A 14,522-nucleotide genomic window follows, 5' to 3' on the forward strand; every position below is an offset into this window, starting at 1 on the left:
GGTCTAGACCTGGAGAGACGGGCCGACCATTGTCAAGTACGTCGATATAGTTATAATAGCTGTGTGTGTGTGTGTGTGCAGGGGGTGGTCTAGACCTGGAGAGACGGGCCGACCATTGTCAAGTACGTCGATATAGTTATAATAGCTGGTGTGTGTGTGTGTGTGTGCAGGGGGTGGTCTAGACCTGGAGAGACGGGCCGACCATTGTCAAGTACGTCGATATAGTTATAATAGCTGGTGTGTGTGTGTGTGCAGGGGGTGGTCTAGACCTGGAGAGACGGGCCGACCATTGTCAAGTACGTCGATATAGTTATAATAGCTGGTGTGTGTGTGTGTGCAGGGGGTGGTCTAGACCTGGAGAGACGGGCCGACCATTGTCAAGTACGTCGATATAGTTATAATAGCTGGTGTGTGTGTGTGTGTGTGGGGGTGGTCTAGACCTGGAGAGACGGGCCGACCATTGTCAAGTACGTCGATATAGTTATAATAGCTGGTGTGTGTGTGTGTGTGTGCAGGGGGTGGTCTAGACCTGGAGAGACGGGCCGACCATTGTCAAGTACGTCGATATAGTTATAATAGCTGGTGTGTGTGTGTGTGTGCAGGGGGTGGTCTAGACCTGGAGAGACGGGCCGACCATTGTCAAGTACGTCGATATAGTTATAATAGCTGGTGTGTGTGTGTGCAGGGGGTGGTCTAGACCTGGAGAGACGGGCCGACCATTGTCAAGTACGTGTTATATAGCTGGTGTGTGTGTGTGTGTGTGTGTGCAGGGGGTGGTCTAGACCTGGAGAGACGGGCCGACCATTGTCAAGTACGTCGATATAGTTATAATAGCTGGTGTGTGTGTGTGTGTGCAGGGGGTGGTCTAGACCTGGAGAGACGGGCCGACCATTGTCAAGTACGTCGATATAGTTATAATAGCTGGTGTGTGTGTGTGTGTGCAGGGGGTGGTCTAGACCTGGAGAGACGGGCCGACCATTGTCAAGTACGTCGATATAGTTATAATAGCTGGTGTGTGTGTGTGTGTGCAGGGGGTGGTCTAGACCTGGAGAGACGGGCCGACCATTGTCAAGTACGTCGATATAGTTATAATAGCTGGTGTGTGTGTGTGTGCAGGGGGTGGTCTAGACCTGGAGAGACGGGCCGACCATTGTCAAGTACGTCGATATAGTTATAATAGCTGGTGTGTGTGTGTGTGCAGGGGGTGGTCTAGACCTGGAGAGACGGGCCGACCATTGTCAAGTACGTCGATATAGTTATAATAGCTGGTGTGTGTGTGTGTGTGCAGGGGGTGGTCTAGACCTGGAGAGACGGGCCGACCATTGTCAAGTACGTCGATATAGTTATAATAGCTGGTGTGTGTGTGTGTGCAGGGGGTGGTCTAGACCTGGAGAGACGGGCCGACCATTGTCAAGTACGTCGATATAGTTATAATAGCTGGTGTGTGTGTGTGTGCAGGGGGTGGTCTAGACCTGGAGAGACGGGCCGACCATTGTCAAGTACGTCGATATAGTTATAATAGCTGGTGTGTGTGTGTGTGTGCAGGGGGTGGTCTAGACCTGGAGAGACGGGCCGACCATTGTCAAGTACGTCGATATAGTTATAATAGACCTGGAGAGACGGGCCGACCATTGTCAAGGTGGTGTGTGTGTGTGTGCAGGGGGTGGTCTAGACCTGGAGAGAGGGGCCGACCATTGTCAAGTACGTCGATATAGTTATAATAGCTGGGTGTGTGTGTGTGTGCAGGGGGTGGTCTAGACCTGGAGAGACGGGCCGACCATTGTCAAGTACGTCGATATAGTTATAATAGCTGGTGTGTGTGTGTGTGTGCAGGGGGTGGTCTAGACCTGGAGAGACGGGCCGACCATTGTCAAGTACGTCGATATAGTTATAATAGCAAGTCAGTGCAGTCAGTGACCCACTGTTTTAAGTCAACAGCAGAAATCAGTGCAGTCAGTGACCCACTGTTTTAAGTCAGCAGCAGAAGTCAGTGCAGTCAGTGACCCACTGTTTTTAAGTCAACAGCAGAAGTCAGTGCAGTCAATGACCCACTGTTTTTAAGTCAACAGCAGAAGTTAGTGCAGTCAGTGACCCACTGTTTTTAAGACAACAGCAGAAATTAGTGCATTCAGTGGATCACTGTTTGTAAGTCAACAGCAGAAGTCAGTGCAGTCAGTGACCCACTATTTGTAAGTCAACAGCAGAAGTCAGTGACCCACTGTTTGTAAGTCAACAGCAGAAGTCGGTGAAGTCAGTGACCCACTGTTTGTAAGACAACAGCAGAAGTCGGTGAAGTCAGTGACCCACTGTTTTTAAGTCAACAGCAGAAGTCAGTGCAGTCAGTGACCCACTATTTTTAAGTCGACAGCTGAAGTCACTGTGTTAATAACCCAATGTTTTTAGTAGCAGATATCAATATATGAGATATTGACATTCTGTCATGTCTAATAAGTAGCAGAAGTTTAATATTAGAAAACAGTAATTGTATTGTGATGTTTGTAACAGAGATTGTGGTATTTGTAACAGAGATTGTGATGTTTGTAACAGAGATTGTGGTGTTTGTAACTGAGATTGTGGTGTTTGTAACTGAGATTGTGGTATTTGTAACAGAGATTGTGATGTTTGTAACAGAGATTGTTATGTTTGTAACAGAGATTGTGGTATTTGTAACAGAGATTGTGGTGTTTGTAACTGAGATTGTGGTGTTTGTAACTGAGATTGTGATGTTTGTAACAGAGATTGTGATGTTTGTAACAGAGATTGTTATGTTTGTAATAGAGATTGTGGTATTTGCTGGACACAGTGATATTAAGGGCTAAGTCATACCACATGAACACTTAATAAAAACAATGATGCCAGAAATCCACGGTTAAGTTAAGTATATAAAGAGAGATCAAAATAGGTAAAATGTTCATATTATTATCAGAAACGTATTACTTGCTGATATCTGTGGGTCTAGCAGTTAGTTATATGTTACAAAATATGCATGTTTTGTCCATTTTAATTGAAGTTTGCAATAAAAAATATTTTTGTTCCATCTATGCATCATAATAAAAAATAGCTTTTTTCTTTTAGATATATACAGTCGACACGGCTGGAGAATGGAGTTACTGGTGTGGTGACGTTTAATGAAGTAGGTGATCGCAGTAACCCGGTTTACGAGATTCAGAACATCAACCAGTACGACAAAACAGTGGCTATCGGCTTTTATGGAGACACAAAGGTATTACTGAGAACTATGTACCTTTTATTCACAAAGGGGTGGGACGTAGCCCAGTGATAAAGCATTCGCTTCATGTGCGGTTGATCTAGGATCGATCCCCGTCAGTGGACCCATTGGGCTATTTCTCGTTCCAGCCAGTGCTCCACAACTGGTGTAACAAAGGCTGTGGTAGGTACTATCCTGTCTGAGGCATGGTGCATATAAAAGATCCCTTGCTGCTAATCGAAAACAGTAGCCTATGAAGTGGTGACAGCGGGTTTCCTCTCTCAATATCTGTGTGGTCCTTAACCATATGTCTGACGCCATATAACCGAAAATAAACTGTGTTGAGTGTGTCGTTAAATAAAACATTTCCTTCCTTCCTCTCTCAATATCTGTGTGGTCCTTAACCATATGTCTGACGCCATATAACCGAAAATAAACTGTATTGAGTGTGTCCTTAAATAAAACATTTCCTTCCTTCCTCTCTCAATATCTGTGTGGTCCTTAACCATATGTCTGACGCCATATAACCGAAAATAAACTGTGTTGAGTGCGTCNCAGTTAAATAAAACATTTCCTTCCTTCCTCTCTCAATATCTGTGTGGTCCTTAACCATATGTCTGACGCCATATAACTCAATATCTGTGTGGTAAATAAACTGTGTTGAGTGTGTCGTTAAATAAAACATTTTCCTTCCTTCCTCTCTAATTTCCTTCCTTCCTCTCTCAATCTGTGTGGTCCTTAACCATATGTCTGACGCCATATAACTGTAAATAAACTGTGTTGAGTGTGTCGTTAAATAAAACATTTCCTTCCTTCCTCTCTCAATATCTGTGTGGTCCTTAACCATATGTCTGACGCCATATAACTGTAAATAAACTGTGTTGAGTGTGTCGTTAAATAAACCATTTCCTTCCTTCCTCTCTCAATATCTGTGTGGTCCTTAACCATATGTCTGACGCCATATAACTGTAAATAAACTGTGTTGAGTGTGTCGTTAAATAAAACATTTCCTTCCTTCCTCTCTCAATATCTGTGTGGTCCTTAACCATATGTCTGACGCCATATAACTGTAAATAAACTGTGTTGAGTGTGTCGTTAAATAAAACATTTCCTTCCTTCCTCTCTCAATATCTGTGTGGTCCTTAACCATATGTCTGACGCCATATAACTGTAAATAAACTGTGTTGAGTGTGTCGTTAAATAAAACATTTCCTTCCTTCCTCTCTCAATATCTGTGTGGTCCTTAACCATATGTCTGACGCCATATAACTGTAAATAAACTGTGTTGAGTGTGTCGTTAAATAAAACATTTCCTTCCTTCCTCTCTCAATATCTGTGTGGTCCTTAACCATATGTCTGACGCCATATAACTGTAAATAAACTGTGTTGAGTGTGTCGTTAAATAAAACATTTCCTTCCTTCCTCTCTCAATATCTGTGTGGTCCTTAACCATATGTCTGACGCCATATAACTGTAAATAAACTGTGTTGAGTGTGTCGTTAAATAAAACATTTCCTTCCTTCCTCTCTCAATATCTGTGTGGTCCTTAACCATATGTCTGACGCCATATAACTGTAAATAAACTGTGTTGAGTGTGTCGTTAAATAAAACATTTCCTTCCTTCCTCTCTCAATATCTGTGTGGTCCTTAACCATATGTCTGACGCCATATAACTGTAAATAAACTGTGTTGAGTGTGTTGTTAAATAAAACATTTCCTTCCTTCTCTCTCTCAATATCTGTGTGGTCCTTAACCATATGTCTGACGCCATATAACTGTAAATAAACTGTGTTGAGTGTGTTGTTAAATAAAACATTTCCTTCCTTCCTCTCTCAATATCTGTGTGGTCCTTAACCATATGTCTGACGCCATATAACTGTAAATAAACTGTGTTGAGTGTGTTGTTAAATAAAACATTTCCTTCCTTCCTCTCTCAATATCTGTGTGGTCCTTAACCATATGTCTGACGCCATATAACTGTAAATAAACTGTGTTGAGTGTGTTGTTAAATAAAACATTTCCTTCCTTCCTCTCTCAATATCTGTGTGGTCCTTAACCATATGTCTGACGCCATATAACTGTAAATAAACTGTGTTGAGTGTGTCGTTAAATAAAACATTTCCTTCCTTCCTCTCTCAATATCTGTGTGGTCCTTAACCATATGTCTGACGCCATATAACTGTAAATAAACTGTGTTGAGTGTGTCGTTAAATAAAACATTTCCTTCCTTCCTCCAATATCTGTGTGGTCCTTCATATGTCTATATAACTCAAAATCTGTGTGGTCCTTAACCATATGTCTGACGCCATATAACTGTAAATAAACTGTGTTGAGTGTGTTGTTAAATAAAACATTTCCTTCCTTCCTCTCTCAATATCTGTGTGGTCCTTAACCATATGTCTGACGCCATATAACTGTAAATAAACTGTGTTGAGTGTGTTGTTAAATAAAACATTTCCTTCCTTCCTCTCTCAATATCTGTTTGGTCCTTAACCATATGTCTGACGCCATATAACTGTAAATAAACTGTGTTGAGTGTGTCGTTAAATAAAACATTTCCTTCCTTCCTCTCTCAATATCTGTTTGGTCCTTAACCATATGTCTGACGCCATATAACCGTAAATAAACTGTGTTGAGTGTGTCGTTAAATAAAACATTTCCTTCCTTCCTCTCTCAATATCTGTGTGGTCCTTAACCATATGTCTGACGCCATATAACTGTAAATAAACTGTGTTGAGTGTGTTGTTAAATAAAACATTTCCTTCCTTCCTCTCTCAATATCTGTGTGGTCCTTAACCATATGTCTGACGCCATATAACTGTAAATAAACTGTGTTGAGTGTGTTGTTAAATAAAACATTTCCTTCCTTCCTCTCTCAATATCTGTTTGGTCCTTAACCATATGTCTGACGCCATATAACCGTAAATAAACTGTGTTGAGTGTGTCGTTAAATAAAACATTTCCTTCCTTCCTCTCTCAATATCTGTGTGGTCCTTAACCATATGTCTGACGCCATATAACTGTAAATAAACTGTGTTGAGTGTGTTGTTAAATAAAACATTTCCTTCCTTCCTCTCTCAATATCTGTGTGGTCCTTAACCATATGTCTGACGCCATATAACTGTAAATAAACTGTGTTGAGTGTGTTGTTAAATAAAACATTTCATTTACTTAGTCAATAAGGGGCAGGATATAGCCCAGTGGTAAAGCGTTCGCTTGATGCACGGTCGGTCTAGCACGGTAAAGCGTTCGCTTGATGCATGGTTGATATAGAATCGATCCCCATCCGTGGACCCATTGGGCTATATCTCGTTCCAGCCAGTGCTCCACAACTGGTGTAACAAAGGCCGTGGTATGTACTATCCTATCTGTGGGATGGTGCATACAAAAGATCCCTTGCGGCTAATCGAAAAGAGTAGTCCATGAAGTGGCGACAGCAGGTTTCCTCTCTCAATATCTGTGTGGTTCTTAACCATATGTCTAATGCCATATAACTGTAAATAAAATGTGTTGAGTGCGTCGTTAAATAAACCATTTCCTTCCTTCTTCACTGAAAACTGAACATGTTATAAACACCCATTGTTTTCTCAGGATTCTGAGATTTAAAAACTTCCGTAACCCATTTATCGGTTACACAAAAGTAAATTCAGGTAATCAATTTCCTTTTTTACGTAACCCATCAGTTCCACATACATGATGTCCTTAATTTAAACGATTGTTCTCGCAATGTTCAGAGACCTGTAATCTTGCTCGCCACTTTAGTCATAATATTTAGTACTTCAACTTCTGAGAAAATAAAATTATGCAAATTGTTTATAATATATATTAACCTTGTTAATCAAATGACTAAGTTTGTTAACCTCTCTTTCTAATTTCTTCTTTGTCATCTTTTCTTCCTCTTCTAACAGTACCCTCTTATTTTCTTCTTTTGCTGTCTACTTCCACGGAATTACATGCCAGTCCTTGTCTCCCCTACTGAGACAGGTGCTTGTCTCTTATGACTATTCATACCACACATTTGTTATTGCTGATAATATAAATCAGTGAAATCCCTTTAAAGCAGATACCCATGGGACAAAGTTAAAAGTCTGGTTTTAAGAGGTATACAGTTTAAAAACATTCTGTTCTATACTGATTTTTTTTTTTAAATCCAGTTTTGAGGCAACTCTATGGATTTCACTGTATAGGATTATTATGCGGTGTGTTAAATTGTGTAGAGGTTTTACAATAAATATTTCTCTTTGACAGTTACTGAGTGTATGTTTGACTTGCAGCCCATCGTGGAGCCACTGCGGATGGACAACCAGATCACGTGGCCGGGAGGAGTGATGACCAAACCTAAAGGACAGAAACTGTCGAGAAACCTAACAGTACGTGCTCCATTGTATTACAGCATAATTCATTAGTGTATCCAGCCGCTGGCTATGTGAGTTGTCAATAGGTAGACTGTGTGTTATATCTATAACAATATTACAATAACTTAAACATTATAATAGACCAGGATGTAGTAAAGTGTACATAAGAGACAGGGGTGGTGTTGGCCCTGGACCAACAAAACTTGACTTGGTTACATCTATAGATGTTCATAGCAATAGCCTATATATGTACAGTTGTCATATATAGTATATATATATTATAGTTACATCTATAGATGTTCATAGCAATAGCCTATATATGTACAGTTGTCATATATAATATATATATTATAGTTACATCTATAGATGTTCATAGCAATAGCCTATATATGTACAGTTGTCATATATAATATATATATTATAGTTACATCTATAGATGTTCATAGCAATAGCCTATATATGTACAGTTGTCATATATAATATATATATTATAGTTATTTTAATTTAATTATTTTCTTTTTTTGTCTTTTAGACAGAACTGGATTAATCATGAACTTTACATCATAAATTTCATTTATTTCCTTAATTAAAATTTGGATTAAATTAATTCTGTATCTTCAGATTGTGACGATAGCTGAGAAGCCGTTTGTGGAGACTCACCTGCCAGTGAACGGAGTGTGTGAGAAGAAAGGTCCCGGCAAGGAGGTGTTCCACTGTCTACATGAGAATAGCACCACAGGTTTGACTATCTTCTGTACTAACAACCAGTTCTATACCCAGACTTGTCCGCACTGACATTTCATAGGCATTGAAAGTGGGGCTGGAGAGAAACACTGGCCTTCTATCTTTGAAGCTGATATAAACACAATATGTGTTGGAACACATACACACACCCATGAGGGTTAAAAAGCAAAATTAATAATCGCCCCCCTCCCCACCACAATTGTTGGCATCATCTCAAAGCCTATGTTTTTTTCAGCTGTTTGAGAATGTACTTTCTTAAAGTGGATTAAAGGCAGGGTTGCAATTCAGTTGGCAATTCAGTTGGCCTACAAAATGGTGCAACAAGATAGTGCTTGAAAATAGATATATTTAATTTGTACTTACAAATATTACTCAAGTCCCAATTGTTTTAAATATTTTGGTATATTGCTGAATTTTAGCTGAATAGCCATAAATCAGAAAGAAATAATGTTCGAAATATTTGTAAAATGACTTATAGTAACAAGCATTAGTTGCAGAGAAAAACAAACACAGTGTATATTTCAAGTCACATTATCTGTGTTACTCTGCGTTTAGTGGGTCAAGTGCTGTCAGTTTAATAAGCATCTGTCTGTCTGTAGGTAAGGTGACAGAATACTGCTGTACAGGCTACTGTATGGACATGCTGGCTGCGATCGCCAGTGCCGACCAAGTAAATTTTACATTCACCATTCATCTCAGCAGAGACGGACTCTATGGATCATTTGAAAGGGTTTGTCAGTTTGAACATTATTAAAATAAAGTATTGCTGACTCTTAAGTTTAAATTATTTACTTGTTAAACTGGAGAACTGCTGTTATACCCAGGTCAAACTTTATTTGTGCACACACCTTTGTACTTCGTCTGTTTTGCTGTTAACAGTTAAGTGAATGAATGAATGTTTAACGACATCCCAACATGAAAATATATCACCTACTGGGTTGGGTGTCAAACTTAGGTAAATGTGAAAATGAAATGATGATCAACATCAATATTTTGCAAAAAATATACATATTACAGATAGGTAACCATATGCAATTTAATGTTCAATTTATCGAATATATATGTCATTACTAAATCGCCAAAAAGCTAATTTGAAACATGTGTCGTTTGTATGTGTATAGCTATTTTTTTTAAATAATTGTTTAGCTAAATATTACTTGAATTTGGCTACATATTTTCTGATCAAATTCACCAAATTGCTATTATTTTTTGGCATCCAGTTTAAACACTAGGTGACAGCTAAGTATTATCTGTTGACAGGTGAACGGCACCAAGGAGCGGCAGTGGAACGGGATGGTTGGAGAGCTACTCAAGAAGCAGGCAGACATGATAGTTGCACCACTGACCATCAACCCTGAGAGAGCCAAGTTCATCGACTTCACAAAACCCTTCAAGTACCAGGGGCTCACTATCCTTGTGAAAAAGGTACAAATATGCTGATGTAAAACAAAATCCATATTTTGTGTCTGGACTAAGTTAATATAGTGGTGAATTAATGTGTTAGAAAATCAGTAGCCCTGCAAAAGGTGGGGTTTAGTGGAGTATGTAAATAAGTAACTAGGTAGGTAATTAAGTAAGTAAATAAATAATTAATTCATCTCACCCATTCATTCATTCATCTCATCTCATCTCATCTCATCTCATCTCATCTCATCTCATCTCATTTATTCATTCATTTGAATAAAAGCACCCACTTTAAGCAAATATTGTTGCCGCTAAAACCAGACGAGCCAGGCTGCATGCTTCAATTTTGTATTTTAATAAGACTGACATATCCTGCTAGCCAGGACCTTGTCTTATGGCTACTGATGACTCTTCTAAATTGTGAAATATTCAAATATGTGTGTATCTTCTACCTGTGTTGTGTTGCAGACCCGGAAAGACTCCAGCCTCGGTTCGTTCCTGCAGCCGTTCCAAGACACGCTGTGGATTCTGGTCGGTCTGTCTGTCCACGTGGTGGCCCTCGTCCTCTACCTGCTGGACCGTTTCAGTCCGTTCGGCCGCTTCAAGCTGGCCAAGAGCGACGAGACGGAGGAGGACGCCCTCAACCTGTCCAGCGCCATGTGGTTCTCCTGGGGCGTCCTGCTCAACAGCGGCATCGGGGAAGGTAGCACACTTCGGTTTACTCTGTGTCTGTCTTTCTCTCTCTCTCTCTCTCTCTCTCTCTCTCTCTCTCTCTCTCTCTCTCTCTCTCTCATACACTTTCTCTGTCAATCTCTCTCACACACTCTCCCTATCTCTGTGTCGGTCTCTCTCTCTCTGTTTGTGTATCTGTCTGTCTGACTGTCTCTCCTCTCTCTCTCTCTGTATGTTTTTCTCCTCCTCTCTCTCTCTCTCTCTCTCTCTCTCTCTCTCTCTCTCTCTCTCTCTCTCTATATATATATATATATTTCTCTTTCCTCCCTCTCTCCCTTTGTGTCTGTCTCTGTGTGTGTGTCTCTCTCTCTCTGTCTGTCTCTCTTTCTCTCTCTCTCTCTGTTTCTCTCTCTCTCTCTCAATCAATCAATCAATCAATCAATCAATCAATCAATCAATCAATCAACCAATCAATCAACCAACCTTTTTGACATACGTTTAGAATCACTAAATACACATGTCCCAAGTTTCCAAAACATTTGTTCAATAATAACTGTCAGTTACTGTGTGTGTATTGTATTGAGTAAGTTTAAAACTGAATAATAACTGTCGGTTACTGTGTGTGTATTGTATTGAGTAAGTTTAAAACTGAATAGTAACTGTCAGTTACTACATATGGATTGTAATCAGTGAGTTTAAAACTGAATAGTAACTGTCAGTTACTGTGTATGTATTGTATTGAGTGAGTTTAAAAACTGAGTATAAACTGTCAGTTACTGTGTGTGTGTATTGTATTGAGTTTTACCGATGACTGTTTCCTGTTTGACCAGGCACCCCGCGCAGTTTCAGTGCCCGAGTTCTGGGGATGGTGTGGGCCGGTTTCGCTATGATCATTGTGGCTTCCTACACTGCCAACCTGGCAGCCTTCCTTGTCCTCGACCGGCCCGAGACACCAATCTCGGGAATCGATGACCCTAGAGTAAGTAGACCAGTGCTCAGTTGGTACCAGCAGAGAAAGAAAGCACTGCTCCTACATACTGGACAGCACATACCAGCTGTGAAGCACTAATTGGACTTGTGCGAGTGATTAGCTGTGTGCACAAGTGAACTACTAAAGTCCGAACCAAAATGTTAACAACTACGAAAAATTGCTCTCCTACCTTTATTTTTTGTTATATTTTACCCACATTACAATGACACAGATTCCACATACAAGATGATAACCATGTCACCTATATCGACTTCGCTGAGATCGCATCGGACAAAAAGGATGTAATTTTGCGCCGGCTGCCATTTTGACTTTTTATGGAATATTCTCCAAGAGGGGTGAAAGGATATGACTTAATCTAACAACGTCATAACATGTTATGATATAAAAGCAAACATGATGACATCATATTAATTGTTGTTGTTTTTTTTTTTTCTTGTTTTTTTTTTAATGATACCACTAGATATCATTGATTTTATATTAATTATGTCACATACTTTGGAGGCTTTCACCCCTCTTGAAGAGTATTCCATAAAATAAAAAAAAATGGCAGATGGCAGAAAACTGCATGTATTTTGCCCTATGCTATCTCAGCGAAGTCGATACTGGCGTGTATGTGGAATCTGTATCACTGTAATGTTTTTTCACAACTTGTGTCTGGACAAAATTTGGGGGAAATGTAACAGTAATTAAAGGTAGAAGAGTAATTTATTATAGTTGTTAACAATTTGGTTCGACTTTAGTAGCTGTCTTCTACAATGTTAGTATGTTATAAAGTGTAAACTGAAATTATACTATGTACAACATTAGTAATGTTTAAATACAAACTTAAACTTTGTTCTACAGTATTAATACATTTATCATTCTTTAAGTGTGTTATAAATGTTTTACATTGTTAATATCTTGTAGAAGTGACAACATTTTTGGAGGGGTTTGAGGTTCAACTATTACATAACATTCTAGGGGGAGAGGGTATTATGGAATGATTTTGAAACAATATGGGGATGGGGAGGGAGGTTTGTCAAGAGTTACCTAATGTTTTTAAAACTGTAGTCTTATTTTTATTTATAAAGTAAAATTGAGCATTAAATGTGTTTTTAACAGATGAGTTTCTGTCTAGTGTTTATTAGCAAGCAAAAAGAAAATATAATAATATTGATAAAATTATATTATTATGACAGGAGAACTAGGGGTAGTATTGATGAGTGTTGCATACTAAATTATATTATTATGACAGGAGAACTAGGGGTAGTATTGATGAGTGTTGCACACTAAATTATATTATTATGACAGGAGAACTAGGGGTAGTATTGATGAGTGTTGCACACTAAATTTTATATTATTATGACAGGAGAACTAGGGGTAGTATTGATGAGTGTTGCACACTAAATTTATATTATTATGACAGGAGAACTAGGGGTAGTATTGATGAGTGTTGCACACTAAATTTTATATTATTATGACAGGAGAACTAGGGGTAGTATTGATGAGTGTTGCACACTAAATTTTATATTATTATGACAGGAGAACTAGGGGTAGTATTGATGAGTGTTGCACACTAAATTTTATATTATTATGACAGGAGAACTAGGGGTAGTATTGATGAGTGTTGCATACTAAATTTTGGTTTACGTAATTGTTTTATTAGCTTCGGAATCCTAATGACAAGTTCAAGTATGGAACGGTGAAAGGAAGCGCTGTCGAGATGTACTTCAAACGCCAGGTGGAGCTGTCGACCATGTACCGCACTATGGAGGACAAAAATGCACCAGACGCATCCACAGCCATTGATCGTGTTAGAACAGGGTAATTGGCTGGTTTCTTTATGAAGGTGGAATGAGTTAATGGGTTTATCATTCAGAGACCGTCTTATGAAATAATCCTTATTACCATCATCAAGGTGAGCCGATTCTCAAAGAAAATTATCAAACATTGTTAAATGAAGTTGGACATTGTAAAGTTAAAGTTAAAAGTTAAATTTTGCTTTGTTTAACAACACCACTAGAGCATACTGATTTATGTATCATCTGCTATTGGATGTCAAACATTTGTTAAATTTGACATATATTCTTAAAGAGAGGAAACCTACTGCATTTTTCTATTAGTAGTAAGGGATCTTTTATATTCACTATCTCACAGATAGGATAACACATAACCAGGGTTCGAACTTAATGGTTGCCCGATCGCCCCTGGCGACTGAAAATGACGATGGGCGACTGAAAACCTACAGTAAGGTTGCCCGCCTGGCGACCGATTTAAAAAACAAAAAAATTTAAATCAATAATTAATAAATAAATAAAAAGTACAGCTATGTAGCCTACTTTGCACCATGAAAAAGTGTAGGTCTGCTTTTACATATAAACATATGCCCAATATAAGAATAGGTGTAAGGTAAGTTAAGTGGCATATAAAATTGGGCACAAATTCATGTCGACAAGATTCAGCCCTGGTTATGTGTACACGTCATAGATCGTATCCACTGAACATTATAATACATTATATTTTAGGTGTTTTTTTTATATTATTATTATTTCATTGAGATAGGGTTGGGGGAGGAAGGGGTTGTGTCGGTTATGCCAGTGCTCAACGTTTGGTGAAAGGAAGCATCTTTGTTTGTTGGAAATTATATAATCGGGAATTATATAATCCTATTATCTAATTTAATATGAAACGCTAAGCGATTTCGCAAACCTAACACGAGTGGATTGGTTGAGTGCAGGAAAATACTCAAAATAAATGTTTTCTCTTATAATCTGTTGCAATATTGTTGGGTTTTTAGAAAATATTATTCGGGCAAGTGAAAATAGATCCGGGCAAGTGAAAGTGCTGTCACCACTTGCCCGGATGGTAACTCAAAAAAAAAGTTAAGCGCAGACACTGCATAACACATACAAGTCATGGTATACTGGCTGGAAGAAGAAATAGCCCAGTGGGTCCAGTGGTGGGGATCAATTCCAGACCGACCGTGCTTAAGTGAAGCACTGGGCTACCTCCTGCCCCTGGACTTTCTAAAAGCACCTACAACATTGCAGAATATAAAACTTCCACCGGTCTCAAGATAGGTTTTTATTTCTTAACACTGGATGGATCCAGATGTTCACTTTCTAAAAGCACCTACAACATTGCAGAATATAAAACTTCCACCGGTCTC

The 14,522-nt window shown here is 39.0% G+C and overlaps 1 protein-coding gene across 2 annotated transcripts in view; it reads left to right on the top strand.

Annotated features, from left to right (window-relative positions):
* LOC121371822 (glutamate receptor ionotropic, NMDA 1-like) overlaps positions 1-14,522 on the top strand; it is a 33,215-nt gene that overhangs the window by 11,219 nt on the left and 7,474 nt on the right. For both annotated transcript variants that reach the window (XM_041497997.1, XM_041497998.1), the window contains exons 7-14: positions 3,076-3,223; positions 7,483-7,578; positions 8,185-8,302; positions 8,907-9,037; positions 9,568-9,732; positions 10,180-10,414; positions 11,214-11,362; positions 13,020-13,177. In XM_041497997.1, coding sequence (XP_041353931.1) covers positions 3,076-3,223; positions 7,483-7,578; positions 8,185-8,302; positions 8,907-9,037; positions 9,568-9,732; positions 10,180-10,414; positions 11,214-11,362; positions 13,020-13,177 — 1,200 coding nt within the window. The remainder of the gene's footprint in view (positions 1-3,075; positions 3,224-7,482; positions 7,579-8,184; positions 8,303-8,906; positions 9,038-9,567; positions 9,733-10,179; positions 10,415-11,213; positions 11,363-13,019; positions 13,178-14,522) is intronic.

Source organism: Gigantopelta aegis, chromosome 4, assembly GCF_016097555.1.
Source record: "Gigantopelta aegis isolate Gae_Host chromosome 4, Gae_host_genome, whole genome shotgun sequence".
In the NCBI taxonomy this organism is placed as follows: domain Eukaryota; kingdom Metazoa; phylum Mollusca; class Gastropoda; order Neomphalida; family Peltospiridae; genus Gigantopelta; species Gigantopelta aegis.